The 18739-nt window shown below is 31.8% G+C and overlaps 1 protein-coding gene across 2 annotated transcripts in view; it reads right to left on the minus strand.

The window, feature by feature from the left end:
• The window catches only part of LOC119081358 (UDP-N-acetylglucosamine--peptide N-acetylglucosaminyltransferase 110 kDa subunit), a 37092-nt gene that overhangs the window by 13382 nt on the left and 4971 nt on the right, over positions 1 to 18739 (minus strand). Inside the window, exons 5-6 of one of the 2 annotated variants that reach the window (XM_037190208.1) lie at positions 18007 to 18153; positions 17895 to 17944 (exon numbers count right to left, since the gene is read on the minus strand). In XM_037190208.1, the coding sequence (XP_037046103.1) occupies positions 17895 to 17944; positions 18007 to 18153 (197 nt within the window). Of the gene's footprint in view, positions 1 to 7700; positions 7850 to 17894; positions 17945 to 18006; positions 18154 to 18739 lie in introns of those variants that run through there. The other variant, XM_037190209.1, reaches the window with a different exon arrangement.

An 18739-nucleotide genomic window follows, 5' to 3' on the forward strand; every position in this document is an offset into this window, starting at 1 on the left:
TACGATTATACTTTTTTCTTCTTCGCAATGCTTTTTAATAAAAATAAATTTTCACTCCAATATTGCAACATTTGATATATGATTTCTGAGACGAAGACAAATTCTTTTAGATTTTAAAGCGCATTACTCGTTTATATTAAAATCCATAAAGCATGTTGAGAAAAACAGATGTAGGAATGTTTTTCATCAACATAGAGAAGCTCATAAATAATATTTTATGTATTATGGGTTTTGGGTTCATAGGTGTACGATGTCCTAGGAACCCCCATTTATTATTAGTTCGTGTATGTACAAGGTGTAAAACATGAAAAAAAATCGTATTCTACCAACACGTTAAATCGAAAGACATAAATCACCAGTCAAGCATTATACGTCAAGTACATATAGCAGAAACCTATATAATCTACCTGCAAAATTGCAAACAATAACAGCGATCGTGATAGCATGTTATTGATGGAAAAAAACAGTAAAATCAACCGGCCTGTTCAAGCACGGTAATTTTACAACAAAAATGATCGTTAAAAGATTTGAACGAATTCTGTTTGAGTTTTCTGCTGAAATCGTAGTAAAAATCGTTGAAGTACCGGCAATTGAAAAACGTAAAAAGCCGTCAATGAATTAATTTTATAACAAAGTGAAAGTACCATCGAGTGTACCTTACCCTGTTGTGTCATCAATTGACAAGGAATAATTTTTTTTTTGTTGAATTTAACTTCATCAGTAAAAAAGTTTTTAATTTGGCAATGAAAATGTTCGTGTTGATTTTCGATTTCCATGCAAATTTGCGTCAAGTTTTATTTTTGTCATTTGTGCGGTGTATCATGAACTCAAAATTGGAATTCATATTGAAATTCGATTCTCAGAAAATATTCCATCTACACGGAAGCTGCGGGAATTCGGTCACAGATAGCCAAACAGACACAAAGAATTTGTGATTTTAAGTAGATCTAATTACAGTCATAGAAAGTGTATGTTAATTCCACTAAATCAATTGCCAAAAGCGCTAGTTACGCGGACAGGAATATTAATTAAATTTTAACACAAAACTTTGTTTTAATTTTTCGAGTTATCGTCAACAGCGTCGTTATACTTAATTGGCAAAGAATCAGCATTGATTTCGTGGTTTTTTACATAAGGCTGGAATTAGATGTTGAAAGTATTAGCCGAAAATTCTTTGTACCATTCTGTGTATCTGAGTGCGAATTCCCGCAGCACCCACTGAATTAATGACTTCTGATCGTTGTTTGTATATATATACCGATGACGCGACATAAAAAAAATTTCCAACAGAAAAAGACAATGAAAAAATACTTAACAGCTAAGAATAAATACTCTTTCAGCTGATGCTCAAATTAAATTTTACACTTTCATTACAGCTTAGGTTGACTTCAATGAACAAATTAAAAGCTAATAATATCTACCAGATTGCATGAAGAAAAACACACCAGCGTATTCAAATTGTTGTCTGTTTCTCATCATCTTTTACTTAGGTGAGACTTAAAAGTGAAAATTAATCGTTCGGAATATTTCAAAACTTGATAATTCTACAATTTAATGAACTATTTTACATTTTATACGACGCTTTTAGTACCAATGAAATTCAAATGAGAAAAATCTTTTTTAAACGACACTGGTGCTACGACCGAAATTTGCAAGTTGAGTGAAATATATTTTCGCTCGGAAAGTCTTTACATTCATAAAATCACCCACATTAAGTCCCCAATTTACTACTATTTCTCATGTAAGATTCAGACGGAATTTCGGAGCAATCAAGCGTGTGTTTTCATTTTTTATTTGGCATAGACAATAGACATAGACCCTCCATTGGCTTTATTTTCGTAAAAGCGAGTAAAATATGCGTATAAAAAAATGGTCGTGTCGTATTCTATCCTAAAATCCCATTTTACATTTTTTGTTTAGAAAAAGTGGTAGTAAAAGTGTCGTTGAGGAGATTTTTTTCTATTTTTGGCTTCACGATTTTAGTATTTTTTATATCGAAATTATGAAATAGTACCACCCAAACAGTAAAGTTTGATTTCCCCGAATATTATGCTAAACGGTAAAAAACATAAAAAGTCATCACCCATCTTCTTCGTAATACCACATTTATTGGCACATTCGATATATTTTTATTAACAACATCAGACGTAATAACCAAGTGGGATTCATAAAGTTAACCCTTATTGCATTACATTGTTAGTGGAATGATACAAGGAATAACAGATAATCCATTCTGTCAAAGGACTGGAGATACATAAATGGTCATAGCCGCAAAACATAAATCATTTACGTAAATCGCCGTTGTGGTCGTTTTTTCGTTTAAGTTTTCTCTGTGTGCTAGCATAAAAATGAAATATTGAGATTTTCTTGAATGAATTATTGTGACGAAAGAATATGTTCAAGGCTGTGTTCACGATACACACGAGTCTATTCTCCAAAAATTAATCAAATTAAAATTTATTTTCATTGCGAATTTAATGATTTATTTATGTTGGTCATATATCTGTTTATTTGCCTTGGAAGATTTTTCCTGGCTTTTATTTATTTGTTTGGATGGAAAAATTGGTGTATTCACAGTCACAAGACATTTGAGAAAACATATCAAGAATATTGCGATTGGATTAATTATAACGAAGGAACGAATGAACAACACATTATCCGAAGTTAATGGCTACATTGTAGCTCAGTTTTATTCAATTATTTTCGGTTTAATTGTTTTCCATCAGATGGAATTTTCGTTGGCAAAACGGTAATGGTTCCGAGTTAATTGTAATTATCCTCCGGCATTGTCGTTATCTTCCGAATGATTACTAAATTATAAATGACGCGTCATAAAATAATTTTAAGTCAATTATGATTTAACCCATTAAACATTCAAATTTAGGCATATAGACAAGCAGAGTTATGGCACACGCAATGAGAGGGTAGGTTTATTATCATCGTTATTTTGCACATATTTGAACATATTTGCCTACATTTCGCATGTATTAAAAATTTATGTACAGAAAAACACAGAAGTTAAATCATTTCTGAATGTAACTTTGTCATTTCGTGCGTAGGCGTAGGCATCAATTCATGAGAAGAATACGACGTGCTCATTTAGATTTTTTGTTGAAGGGATTACGAAATACCCTTGGTGCCGAGATTACACAAAAAAACATTTTGCGGACCTTGTTTTAATCATGAAAATGTATTTACCGTGTGGTATAAAAATTATTTCGGAATTGATGCAATGTCTAAATTTATATTCTGAATGTAATTTGAAGTATGGAATTATATAAGAGCCGGTACAATGAATTGTTTAGTCGTTTCTACATTTTTATTTTTTTTAGATCCGTTTGACGTCCAAATATAATAAAATAAAGAAAAAAAAAGTTCCGATCCCTTTAAAAAAACAAATAATCTGCTTGTGAATGGCAGTTATAAATTGTGTTCTTTGTTGATGCTATTGAGTTGGATCAGCATAAAAAATAATGATTCCAAACGTATACCAGAAAAGTTAGTACCTTCATGTTGGTCGTTTAGAACTTTTTTACGATATCCATGTGTAATTCTGCCAATAATGCGAAATTGTTTAGAGCATACCTGATAAACCCAGCATTTTATGAAATTTTCAAGGATACCACCTACGTGTGCATTTATCAAATATTTTATATAGCAAGACCATCTCTCATCGTTATAAAATAGAAGACGATAGGAATGAGTCTCAATCGTTACAATAAAAATATAACACGACCTCAGTCATCATTTACTGACAAAATTGATTTTTTTTTATTTATTCATAATATTTACTTGTATATTATGGCTTGCGGCGTTCGATGTGTATATCAGGCAGGCTTCTATAAAAGATATATTTACATTTGAACTGAGCCGAAGCTTTATCAAATAGCATCAAGTACCTATACGTGTCAAATAATATTGAATATCAAATGAAAATGGAACCATTCGCTTATGTAAGAAATATGTCGGTAGATTTGTGGAAACAGATCTGAGCGATCTATTTTGTGATAATAGAAGTAAGCTCCCCTCCGGCAATAATAAGCGCATTTTTTTGGTATAAGAATCAATAAAGTTATTTCAGATAGTAAATAAAATCTGACTTCTCGTTCGTAGAGTGGAAGTTAAAAAAAAAGCTTGCTCACAAATACGTAACTTTAAAATAAATTACGTAAGTTAACGGCTCAGCACTAGCCTTAGGTTACAAATCAAAACTTCGGGATCGAGTTAACATAAATCATATTTCGCGTGACACATTGTGGAAATATCAAGCTATATATTACCGTCACATCATATATCGTTGAAACCACAATTCTTCATCTTCCATTAACCTGATTGCACAGGAGAAACTAATCAACATACAATATACTATTTACGACTTAATGATGTCACAACGTGTCACAGCTCAATTTGCGGTTAATTCATATTATATGAGTGGTTTAATAATTCACGAAGGGTTGGTTCTGAACACGCAACTTCCAATATTCAATATCTAATTTTCGAACATAAATATACTTGACGATAATATGCATGCGTTTCATAGAACAACCATACATAAAGTACAGTCACTATTTATTTTCTATTATCTCATACATTTAAAGGTTAGTTATGTGAATCATAAAGGTAATTTATGTCAGACGAAGATATTGTTATTTGTAAGAATGTGCTTAACAAATTGTTATCGCCGCCGCTACGTACTGTAAGGGTAATATTAAACAGAAAAAAGGTATTCATTGTGGCTGGGTGTGTAGAAAATTACACAATTCTTTTGGGAAATATTCGCTTTGAACGTAGTTGCTAACCCCAGATCTGTGGTTCATTGTTTACTATTTGCATGGACTTTACGTTGAAAATACATTTTTTTATTAAAAGAATGGATGCTTAGCACATAGGTACAACAATGTACACATTACTTGTCTCATCAGATTTATTATAATCCATTTATTCAGAAATACAGTAATAGGAGAATACGAGATGCTGCTCAGAATCACAAAAGAGATTACAGAAATGCATTTCTATTCATAATTCACCGTCACCTATGAACATTGAATATTAAGTAGAAAATGTACCGGCGGAAACTCTATCCGCCATCCGATATGGAAATAAAAGATTTTCGATTAGCTTCATAAAGAAAATACTCGGTCACGATATGCCATGGCATCCGAGTCGAAGTAAATAAAACATTTTATTTAGTGATCCGTGTAACATTAATCTTATCTCGTTCACATTAATATACGATTGCGAACAACAAATAAAATCAGTTTACGTGTCGAATGAAAACTCATTCAACTGAAATACCAATCCTTATTTGAAATATATGGATGGATTAACACATATTGCTATATTTGATTGAAATGGTAACAACTGAAAAGTTCATCTAATTTAAAAATTATGCTTGGTATGATCTGAAATATGCATACTATACACATACATCATGTCAAAGTTTAAGACCCTGGCAATATGAGTAATATCAGCAGATAATAACCTTGGACCTTTTACCGTACTTCGGAACAAGAGACAGACAAGATATATTGCTATTAGATTTAATCAAAGTTACAGTACGGTTCCATTCAATATAGAAAATATCCGATTATTGAATAAGTGACAGTGACGATGAAATGTTGCTTGCCATCTTCCAAAAATGTTGGGTAAATTTAATATTGTTAGAGTACATTCGGCTTTATCTTTTCGTGTCACTTATTAAATTGAAAACAGTTCGGACATTTACGGTTAAGACATTTACGAAAAAGTTGAGTGTCATCCTTTAAAAATTACCAAACATTTTTTCTATTAAAAAAAGCCACGTAGAACACTGTCAACTTATTCATAAATCACCTGGAAAATGTTTTTCTTTCTTGAAAATATTTCCTTATTTGAATAAGATAAAAAAAAAACTTTCCAGTTGTAAGCTCTTTATCTCCCATATAAGTTCTTACACAACTTCGATGTGAAAACTTTAGCCCCTAAGTCCTTATCTTCCTTTTTCATTTCTTTGAAGCAGAAACAGTAATAACCAATTGACAGCTCTAAAACTTCGGCCATGTACAAATGTATATGTCTTTGTAGTACAGGTATACACAGGCATGTACAAGTCAAAAAGAAATGACAACATAATTTTACCCTTCTACAATTGAAATAAATGATTCCATCTCTACCAGCGCAAAAAGTGTCAATTACGTAAAAAGCTTTTAAATTGTGTAATGTGATTGCTCCCTTTCGACGACTGAAACTGCAAAATTGGTGTCAGTTGTATATTCAACAATAAGATGCTCTGCCCACTTGTGTACATCGCATTGCAGTACATTTATGCAATTGATGATAATCAAATAGGCAAAATGGATTGGAGCTGTGCATAACAAGGAATGCATGGAATGAATATATCGAAAATTTATTGGAAAATATAGCTTCGGTGTGAACAATTGTCTCATTGATGGAAGATTATTATGCTCCACGTAAATTCATCGACACATTGAAGTTGTTAAGTGATAAATTTATAAACTATTTTCGATGGAAAAGCTTCGCGAACAAAGTGTGTCTCTTGTGTTTACTGTTTTTAACGACAAACATTAATCTTGATTGTACCATTTTAAAAGCGGGAGGCATTCATGACATTCTGCCGTAATTTCTTTCTTGACATGAATTTAGTTGTTTTACATCCAGAACAATGTGTTTCAAACACATTCGAACGGAAAACCTTGTCACATATCAGATGCAGTCTGCAGCAAGACAAATTCAGCGTAAACTGCTTAAAAATGACATAGATATTGCGTTATTGCAATATTAAAGCTCAACGTAATGTTTATTTTGCACAAATATGCCATTAACACAATGCCGTAATACCGTGACGTTAAATGAATGTTGTAAATGTCGCAGTAGGAAACCAACATTTAAGAGTTTTATTTAGGTACGAAACTGTGAACTTTTTAATAATTACTTTGGCATGAACGTATATTTTATCACAGTAACAATGTGGTGATCACACTAACTTCGTAACAGTTTCATTGTTAGCCAGAAAGCGAAACTTTTTTGTCTCTGAAATTCCGCAAATTTGCAATAACAAAATTTCCGAGAAACCGTGAAAATTTTGTGTTGAATGCGCTAAAATTTTGCTGGTACGTTAATTTATCAAACCGAAGTGAAATGTCCTTCCCTATCATGCGAAATTTAAGGAGTGGTGGAAGGAATTACCGTTCAAAGCAACGTGTAATTACATTTCGGGTGAAAATTTGCTGAGTAGAAAACAGGAAGCAACTAAATGTTACATGATATAGCGTCAATTAGTATTGTGAGTGAAGCTTTATGTGATTCTAATTTACATGTGAAAGGTAAATGTTTTGCATGAGAAAACATAATCGATTACAGGATGTTACACATATGTAAATGATCCTATATATTTGTATACACCGATTGTAAACACAATCAATCTGTGACGTTGTATTTTCTATATTAGTGAAATGAAGCGAAAAAAGATTGCTCACAAAGTCATAATAAATTTCCGCACATTCGATTTACGAATATTTATTGGTAAAATATTATGTGCGCCCAATGTAAAATACGGGGAAAAAAAATAGGTGTGCTGTCGTAGTATGATCACGTAGACCCCAAAAGATAATAGAAAAGAATCACGGTTGAACCCAAATCATTCCCCAAATCGATTAAGTAACGAAAAAAAATGTAATGAATAATGCAAATGAAGGGCTGACCTTTTTATTTGCGATTTGATCCAATTTAAACAGCCTTCCGGTTTACTACTACTACCAGCTGCTGGCTCAGTTGTGTAGGGATAAAATGGACTAATTCGAACGATGGTATACACAACAATACATTGATAATCCATTTTAAATGTTTATTTTTTAGTTTGAAGTAAATATAAATTGGGCTTTTTATTATAAATTTATTTAACACTTAACACGTAACACTTATAAAAATATTAGATCTAAGACTGTCAACGCTAACATGTAATAGACGTATTTAACATGTATACAAAAATTGATTTCCACAACCACAAATGTTTTAATAAAATTGCACTGAGTTGTGCCGTTTAGATGTTAACAATTTTCAGATTTTTTTCCCCTTTTTATTTTTAATTTCGGACGGGCGTTGTTTTTTTAATAAAAACAGTGGAATATTGTTGTCTGTCACAGTTTAATTATGTTCAGATAATAAACTTTTTTAATTTCAATTTTTAGTATTTAACCAATTCTCAAAATATCCATCTTTTAACGAACCATCAAGAGATATAAAACGACCGCACATTTCCATTTCGATTTTCAACGCGGAGTTCTCTCTTTTTTTATATAATATTTACACTTAAGCGATACTTTGTTTTCAGTTTAAATATTTACACAAATTTTCATCGATATTAAATTTTTTGGTATGATAAAAATTTTCCTATTACAACGTTTTATACACATTGCAGAGACGAGAGTGGTCGTATAAAATGCTCATCTATTCGAACATTAAATTGATTTACTGCCAAAATTAAACATTTTCTTTTCTCTATTTGAAGTTTATAAATTAAAAAAAAAAACCTTCCATACGGTTTGTGACGTTGTTTAAGAGATTTTAATTAGTTGACGCAATCAAAATCGGTTCGTTTATATTTACTTAAAAAAAAGATTTTGATGAAATTCCTATGTAGACGTATGTGGTGTAACGAAATGACTCATTGAAATTTTAATTTGAAATAAGTTTTTATATTTTGCTTGGCGATGGATTTTTCGTCAAAGTTTAATGCTTCATAAGCGCACCAAAGTCGTCCTATATCTTTTGCCTGATATATCATTAAATACATATATTTTTAGATCATAATTTGCTATAAATAATCCCTGTACGCGACTGAATTAACTTATTAAATTCACTGTGTGTGGCTGAAGATGTAATCGATTTCGTAAAAATTCACAAACAAAACCAATTTATAATAAATTGTTCCTTGAACACACTCTTCTTATATATCATTGATATTAACCACAGGTGGATGCTTATTTTTAGAACCGGAAAAGAGTAATTTGAAAGATAATGAATGATTTTGTGTCCTATATTTTAATATACATTGTTATGTGTAGGCGTTCATTTTTTGCTTTGAACTGAACTAAGCAGAAAATACTGAAGTAAATTGATTAACACTCGATCACTCACTGAAGGGATTAACGTTGAATAAACTATATAAATATTGTCTTGATGAAACCATTGCCTGTATGAAAATTGTTTGCACGACCTCTTTCGGTCTGAATTAATAAATTAATTTTATTTATTTATTGAAGCTTTCAGGCAAGTTTTAAATATTGCAAAGAAGAAAATACGAACACAAAGTTTATCCTCCAATTTTCAAAAACTGTTCAAAGCTGTTTTACATAAAACTTTGCACTAGTAATAGCAAATTTTCATTGTTCCCGTGTATCGTGAGCTATGTTCGCAACGTTCCGAATTTAAAATTATTGTTAGAAATAGTAGGAGAGATAATAAATTAACAACAAAATCACATTTTCATTCAAATCTAAAAAAGTTTTGTTGGAACAAAAATAAAAAACGTGAAGAAGGTGCAGAAATATTTTTTTAAATGGACGTGCAAGCTCAGACTATGCTACGATACTGAAAATACGGAAAAAATTTTTCATAAAAGCTGCACATTTTCTGGTGTATGGGGAATTTTCAGTGAAAATATACTCTCGTTCGAGCGAGAAGAAAAGCTGATTTATCGTTAGAGCGTCATGGTAACGAGTGTCTGTGATAATGTATCTTTTTTAGCTTTTCGTAATGGTACGAAATATTTCGGTAATACTGGTGAGAGATGTTTAGTGGTGCAGCCTCTGCTGGAGCTGACTATAGCACAGCATTCCGCTTGAAATGAGAGAAATTTTTCGACGATAAGAAAGCTTCGATTACGGCAATTCGATTTTATACTGAGATGTGAAACAAAAACAAAGAGAAAACGATTTTACAGTCAATTTGTGACATGCGCGTGAATATTACACCCTAAGGAAGATTTTTTTTCTCTTATACAGCACCACATGAACAAACGGTTGAATAGTTACACATGAATGGAAACTCTGCGGTAAGGCTCAGACGTATTGTATCCGCAGATACTTTTTTCGTACGAAAATTCTCAGATAAAATTTAAAGGATTTTTCCATTAGAATAAATTTTATTTTGCCATTAGCAGTACGTTTTTCGTAATTTTTGTTTTATATGAAGCTGCTGTCTCCTTTCCGATATCCGATTTTATTCACATCTATGAGGTACAATGTATAACCATTTTGTACACAAAATCCCTATAGAGTATGTAATGTAGTACGCGTATAATTCGGATTTACGGCTAACGCTCAACAACATGCTAGATGGAAAGAAAGAAATAGGGAAATGACAATAATACATTTTTGGGCAACATTCTGTGCTATATTATGTATGTTTTCGGATCATTTTTACGCACCCTAGTCAGTATATACAATTCCAGCTATTTAGTTATGTAGCCAGCTCTATTTATATGAAACGACTGTGTGTCGTGTACCAAATTTGGGGATAGGAAAATATCAATAATGTTGTCCCAGTTTTTCCAGAAAATGTAGGGACAGAAAATAAGTGTTAGTATATGTTAGCCATTTTCATTCGAATACTTTCCGTAGAAAGGTTTCCACAAATATTCAATTAGTATTATACATTCATTGGCTGTAGTCTCTTTTTTGGTCACTTCAGCGACATAATTATAGAGATGAGGTTTTATTTACAAAGTAATTTAACATTACTTTGTCTAATATAGACTGTAGGGTGCCATATTGTTGCATATCGTGTAATGAAACATGATAGTAATACAGTGCTTTGATTAACTGATTATACTCAAACATTGTTCATTATTTAAACTCAATAATTAATTCGTAATCGATGCGTGCTTCAACAAGAGCGGTGTTTGTTTAGCGTGACTACTCGTAGCTCGAAATAGTTCAAGTTATCCTTGTAAAGATAATTAGGGTAATCCGTATTTTAGATTTTGTTTAGAATAGTTAGCAACCATCTCGCAGTAACGTTTCTAAAACCAAAAACGTTTCAATATCTTGAAGATGAAATTAAATACATAAATGAACATTGCTAGTCCACATAATATGAAGCTTTAAATTCGAAGAAAAAATTGGTTTTCAATAAAAGAATAAGAAATGAATCACCAACCGACATATCATTCGGTTTTATTACAATTTGTTTTTCGGCTGAGTGATACATCCAAGAAAAAACCAATAAGGAACATCATAAACAATCGTCAAAGACTAACAATTTTAATTGTGTTGAGTAGATCTATGGTATATTAAAGAAGCACACGAAAAAACATCTCAAATTGTACAATGTAAAAGTAAATACGGAGGAAACATTTTTGTTTGTTTATTAGTGCTTTCTCGATGTTAGAACAAAGAAAAAAAATATCCGAAAGAAGCAGACAGTTGAAAGAAGCGCAGAAGAACAAAATAACGGGATGCTTACCTTGATTGATTTATGAGTATTGTTAATGAGAAAGCGAATTTGATTGGACAAAAACGAATTAAAAATTATGTAAAAAAAAACAATAATTTTTCTAAGATTCGCCACATTCACAAATCAATCAACTAGACACACCCACACTTCACCCCGCATTGGTTTTTTGTGAATTGTCAACTTTCTTTAAAGGTCGGAAATACAAAACAAAAGTCGTTCCCCTTTCACAACATTTATATTGCATAATTGAAGATTTCCTTGAGTTTTGAATCGCAGATCTAAGCGCAATTAAAATGGTTAGTCTTTGTCAAATGCTTACACTGTCCCTTATGCCTTTTTTATTGCAGCTTTTGCTATGTGACTCAGCCGGAAAAGCAATAAATTTGAACGATGTCGTCTCGTATTTCAGGTCGTTTTTTCATTAATTTATTAAAATGGAATTATTTTCTCAAGTCTTGAGTACAGGATAAAATGTAGAGATTTTTTTTTGAAGAGTTATTGTCAACAAAATTGAGAAGGAAGAACAATTTTCTATTGTACGATTCAACTCTGTTTCAACAACATTTTCATCAAACATCGCACCCAATTATTTGGATACTACAAAGGAAAGTCATTCGATTCTACATATATGTGGAAATACTTGAATAAGTTCAAACACACATCAATTATCAATTAATTATTTAGCTTGAATAACAGACAATGTTTGAATAGTCAATTGATAAAATCGCTATTCCAGTACCTTATAAGTATCATGTTTGGCATGATATATAATATGTTGCGTTGCCATGTACTTTAGCCTACGTTAGACAACATAATATTAAACTAATTCGTAAATAATATCAGGTGGATGGGTACATCAATATGTCACTGAAGTGAAGCTTTGACGATAGAAACAATGAACTTTGGTTTTAAAACACGAAATGTACTTTTAAGCAAATGAAGTAAAAGATTTTGTATCAATCTGTTGAAAATACTTCCTTCATCATTTAGAAGAGTAAGTTTTAACATCGTATCATACACGAAGTACATGGCATAGGGTCCTCAGCAATCAATGCAAAGAATTTGATTAAAAAAAATAATTTAATGAAACAACAATTAAAAATTTTCCACCGAAACATTCAAAGCCACGATGATTAATTTGAACAATCCCTACACATTATACGCCACAATGTAATAATCAGCCAATTTGAATAATTTGCAACGAAATGATTTATGAGCCCGTTTTACCAAGGTCCCATTCAATAAATTGAGAAAACTGAGGTCGGCTGTAATTAATCTTCAACTTCAACTTTCATAGAATTTACTTTCAGGATACAATTAGTCTATGAATTATATGTTTGAATAGGAGTTAAAGCTAGCCGTAAATAAATATGTGCACATTGTGCTCACATCAATGTATATAGAGATAAGCTGGTATATGCTTCCAATTAAGTTAACACGAAAACATGTCGAAGTTTTCCACCAGTTTGTTTTTGTTTAACAATTCATCCGATTCGATGGGAGTGTGTGCAAACAGAAAACTTTCGAAAAAAAAGTGTATGGAGAGAATTTACGAATATATTCTGAACTACTTGCCGTCACGATATCTATTTTTAGCCTACGTTAAGCAGCCAAACTACTCGTTTTCGATTATTTTCACGATAGCGGCATTATACCGTTTCGCATGTTGTAACACTTGGGTACATATAATTTGGGTCTAATAAAGTTAGATGTATTTCAAGTTCAAGTTTATCGTTTTCTAAATAGATTCGCGTTTTTTGCTGTTCGATTGTAATAAGTAACAAATGAGCACCTACAAGCATTCGAAAAGAACATTAAACTTGACCCATCGGCCTTCTTCAAATTTTCTTACTTCAGTAAGGGGTACGTATCTGTTTCTTCAAATAATCTTTTCATGCATAAAGTTTCTTTTAAATCAGTTATTCAGTTACTAAATGCATATCCTTCGGTACAGCCATTTCAAACCTAAGTGTTGCACTTATCCCTGGTAACTGCTATGTTTACTCCATAAACATTGAATATCCCTTACAAAAACCCATTTCGAAACGACGTCGCCGTTGATAGCATTTTCGGTAACTCTCTGCTTAATCAATACCGAAATTATGCAAATGGTTTTTATCGCCAAGACAAAAAGACTTGTAAAGGAAAAAAAGAACCAACAAAATTCCTTTATTTTCTTCAGACGAAATGATATTGGTCGAGGTTGGAGAAATTAGTGGGCTGTGGGGTTTTTTAATTTCTAATTTCGGCACAACATTGGTACACAAGCGTTAAAGTAAATGCCATGGCAAATTCACAAAAGGTTTAATAATAAAACAGAAAGGAGTTTTCCGACGCAATTCAAATAGACATTTTCTTTAATTTCAGATTAGTATTGCGACTGCATCAATTTGATGAAACTCGCTATTTACGTTCACACTTTTCTATACATATTTGAGAGAAAAAAGTTGGCAATGAACTTAATTATGAAACCATATTCATTAGTTCAAAGTAACTTTGTTTGAAATATGAGTTTAATATCTTTTTTCAACTCAGACCCAAAATTAATTGTGTTTAGTTGTTGCTTACTTTTCATCGCACAGTAAAAGTTCAGTGAAAACAGATTTAAAGTTTCAATGTGTTGCAACGTTGGATGTTTTTAGACGAAGAAATATTATGATATAAGAGCGGTGTATTGCATCGGAGGCGAAGGGAATACATTTATTAATTTGTACGAAAATATTAATGGAAAATATTTGCAAAAGCGACGAAAACGGCTAATCATTTGTTATTGCTTATCGACTATAGTGATTACACTAATCTATTGGTTGATTGATTGGTGTTTCCTCAGATAGCAGGAAGGATCTAAAGTAAAAGATTTTTTATCAAACACTCGACAAATGAAGTAGCAGATTTAACGAAGTTATTACGATTCTTTTCTCGTTTCTAAAAGGTTGTGCTCTATGTGCTTAAATTTTCGCATTTTACTACGTAACGAACCAGAGTTGGATCGGTTATCCGAAAAACCGAAAATTTCGGTTCGGATTGAACCGAACCGAGAATTTCGGTTCGGATTGAACCGAACCGAAATTTTCGGTTCGGTTTGAACCGAACCGAAAACTTTGGATTTGTCGTAAAACAATATGAAATGAAGCCAGACTCGTCAAAATTGATTGATTTCATTATGAACTAAACAAAAAGAAGTAAATGGAGCAATTGCATGTGATTTTTGTGAGAAAACGAATTTGACAAGAGCTTATGAGATTTTCAATTCTTAATAAAAGTATCATGTATCATAAAAGTATTCAATCCGAACCGAAATTCTCGGTTCGGTTCAATCCGAACCGAAATTTTCGGTTTTTCGGATAACCGATCCAACTCTGTAACGAACCTCGGCTCGTAGATTTTTTGATTTTAAATAATTGTGTGCTTCACATAAAAATCTCCGTAACAAAGGCATCATCAACTAGCACATGTACCACACATCACATATGTGTCAATTTGCACGACTCTTTTTTGTTTTATTATCGGAAATTGGAATTATGTTCCCCTTTCATCTTACCAATCCACTTCGACATTCAATCAGAAATTGATTTAAAATCAGTAGGGATGTGAAAACAATTTCCTTTGCTACTACATTCAAAGTCATTCAATTATAACTCAATCACACAGTGTACTACACATCTCCCACAAAGTTGAAAAAAAAAATATTCAAGGAAATCAGAAAAACTCCCAAGATAATCAATTTGATGAAACGCTTCGTAGGCGAAGTGTTCCGTATACAGAAATTTATTCACACAGATTTTGTTGAAAACATCTAATGATAATAAGTGTTTTCATGTCAAAAATATGCAAATATGACAATAACAAGCTGAATATACACGGCAAAAGAAGAGGGTGAAATTATTCTGATTATACTAAAAGTCCCATGAAATAAATGATAATGCTCATCAACACCGTAATCTGTTACGAAAATTCGTGGTTTATTGAGGTAGAGTTTCCATGCTAGTTATATTTATATTCAAATAAAACAAACAAATGACTTCAATTATGGCTTATTTTGTCGGAATAATTTCATAACTGAGCTTTCGAGTGGAGATACGAACGAAATAATGCTTCAAAAGTTCCGGACGAAACTGATATATAATCGAAAGATGATTAAATCTACCCGATGGTAGAAGTCAAGGTCTTTTTAATTCAACTCTTCTCTACGCCCATTAAGAATTATTTAAAGCAAAAAAAAAAGATAATTTTTGCAATAGTTTGGCAATTGAACGTCAGAATATTTTTTTTCCCATTTGATGGTGAAATTTCCACAAATTACATCATTTCATTTAAAAAAAATATATTCGAGGCATTTAATGATGAAATATTAAATTCCAATGAAATTGACAACCTCATACGAAATTAATATGCTCAACGAAAACGTTTTCAATGAAATTATGGTCGCTCTATTTTTAAAAGCTCCCCTAACGAATAAATTGAAACCATTATAACCGTGTTACCGTTGCGAGATGAAAAAGTTTCATGATTAAAAATACTCTTGCATTAAATAATGCAATCATTCTAATGACCGACACAAATCATTCCCGATGGTTTGCAATGTTTTGATTAAAATTCTTATAAAACCATTCATAAAATTCATTATATAATTGACTAGACAATCAGTGTTTGGTATTTGTGACGACAGAAAATACCTTGCATTCTGTTAATTCAATAAAAACTGTCTGAATGTTTGTACTGGACGTAAGTGCTAAAATTACCATAATAAAAGGATAAGAGCTATAAGTGATTCTCGGAAACATTTTCCAGTAAATGCAAAACAGGATTCGTATATTTGCATAAAAGGGTTGACTGTTGAGCTGATTAGAGAGGGTTTTCTTTTCAATAAAATTCTTTGAAAATCAAATCAACTTAACACCAACATTTTTCTTCAGTTGAAATCACCTTCCGTAAGTGGAATAACAAATTATAATTTGAATTTAACTGAGAATAAATTACAAAACATTTCCATTTCTTAACACTGACAATTGAAAAGAATTTATTGTAAAATGTGAAGTTGTGTGGAACGTCAAGTTGCTGACATAATTGTACGGAAAACAATAGAGCGAAAGGCTTTTTTGTGGTAATTTAAATATTTAGAAAATAAATTGGCCAACAAATCAGTTAAAAGATTTTCGAGGGCAATTTTAATGACTGCCGAAATGTTGCAAAATACTGTAAAAGTTTGTTGAGCAATCAACATTTTTTTTTTTAATTTCTATTGAGAATGGTTGCCACTCCAGAGCAGATCCCAAATATAGTGCAAGTGCAACGTCGATTTCATAATCAAATTTTGTTATGCATATGAATATTCATGTGACATTGTTGACTTTGTTCAATTTTAATATATTTACTCGCAAACTAGCATTAAATGTCGCGAATATTCGTTCACACTACATTACACACTTGAATTGAAAGTCTGTACATCTGGTGGCATCACATCAATCAGCGATTAATTTATTGTATACTAAATTCAATAGCTTGAGTGAAGTTGAAAATTGTTCGCTGTTCTAACAATAGAAGTGGTATCGGTTTTCGTTCCATCTCAATAACTATAAAATATTCTCTTAGCTCAACGACTAGCATCGATTACACTGCCAACAATCGTGTTCTTTTAGGCAAAATACCATGAAATAATTTCTGGAAATTTCACCTTTAAGTGGACGAGAATCTTCAATTTCTTTGCCATGTGTGTTACCACTCTTATTATGACTAGACAACATTTTAGACAAAAAGATTTTAATGCGACGTGAAACCTTTCCATATGTAAAAGACTTTCGTAGATTAATTAATCACAAAAGGACACGCCTGTCCAGTCCAGTCCATTAATCTCATTCATAGATTTTATAGGTCCTACGAATCCTCAAAACAGGTTTTATGTAGTGCTCAGATAAAATAACAGTCAACGAAAGAGCTCATGACAAATTTATTTTCATTCAATCAATTTTTTATTGAATTAAAACCCTTTCTACTGAACGCAATTCTGACCGACCCAACAAAACATCACAGCCACTCGCTATTCTAGAATCGAGTGTACATAAAAGTTTCACATCGAAATTAAACTTTCGCATAAGTATATATTGGAGGATATATTGGGTGACTTAATGTGGCATTAATGTTGTCAAGATTATTACGAGAATATTGAATTATGGTTGTAGCTGTAGGATAGAGTATATAGATGAAAGTAGGTCAGAAATTGTCGCTTTGAATCATCTGGACGATACGTTGTTAGACACGATTATATTGATGCATCAAATAAATAAGTGCCAGTAGAAGTTGAGAAAATTCAATTTCAGTAAAAGTAACTTCATAAAAGTAATAAAATAAATAAAACCTCACATCAACTTTCCTTTCATTTATCAGCCGAAGTGTCACAAATGTGTTTAGAGAAAAAGATAAATCAAATAAAAAGAACTTACCGATCAAATATCCTCGCTTCCTTCAATACATTTCCCAAATTGATGTAAGCCTAGAAAATTTGTAAAAATTGTATTCAAAATGTCGTTGGACTAGAATTTAAAAATTTATTACGTCAAGGAAATTCGGATCCAATGTCACTGCCTTTTCAAAATGATGAATGGCTAACCAAATTTCGCCTTGTGCGTTGAAAACACAACCGAGGTTACTCCATGCAACGGCAAAGTCCGGACGCGTTTCAATTGCCTTTAAGTAACAAGCCTAGGGGTTTTTTTTAAGTATCGTCAAGATAAATAAAAGCGAGGAGAAAAGAAAATCGATTAGTTTACTTTGCATTGGTTTCGTTTCGTGGGTGAAAAGATTTACATTTTTTGAAATTAATTTTTTTTGTCTAAAAATCAGCTGTTAGAAATATTTTTTATTTTAATTTTTTTTAACGCACAGGTTGAGAGATCGCAAGATTGGTACTACAGTTGAGGATGTCTTCATTGTTTGTGGTTCAGCAGTTGACACGTGTTAATTTCAATATACTTAAACGAACGGATTTAAATTCTACGCCAAAACAAGTTTTTACGCTTTTTAATGTTCGGAAATTAAATTATTTCGATATTCAGTATGCAAATTGTTGCTAATGAACCCGAATTTTAGCGTCGAAATAATTTAATTTCTTTGCTTATCTTCGTAATTTTACGCTTGCCATATTAAATTGTTTACGCAATTATTTCAGGAAATGTGACAGACAGGAAACTTCTCGCGCTGTTTTACGCCAAACAAATAAAATTAATTAAAATTTTCTACGCCAATAACAAGCCGTATTTTCCATACTTTTAACTAAATGCGAAAAACG

This window comes from Bradysia coprophila, unplaced genomic scaffold (assembly GCF_014529535.1).
Source record: "Bradysia coprophila strain Holo2 unplaced genomic scaffold, BU_Bcop_v1 contig_358, whole genome shotgun sequence".
Lineage (NCBI taxonomy): Eukaryota > Metazoa > Arthropoda > Insecta > Diptera > Sciaridae > Bradysia > Bradysia coprophila.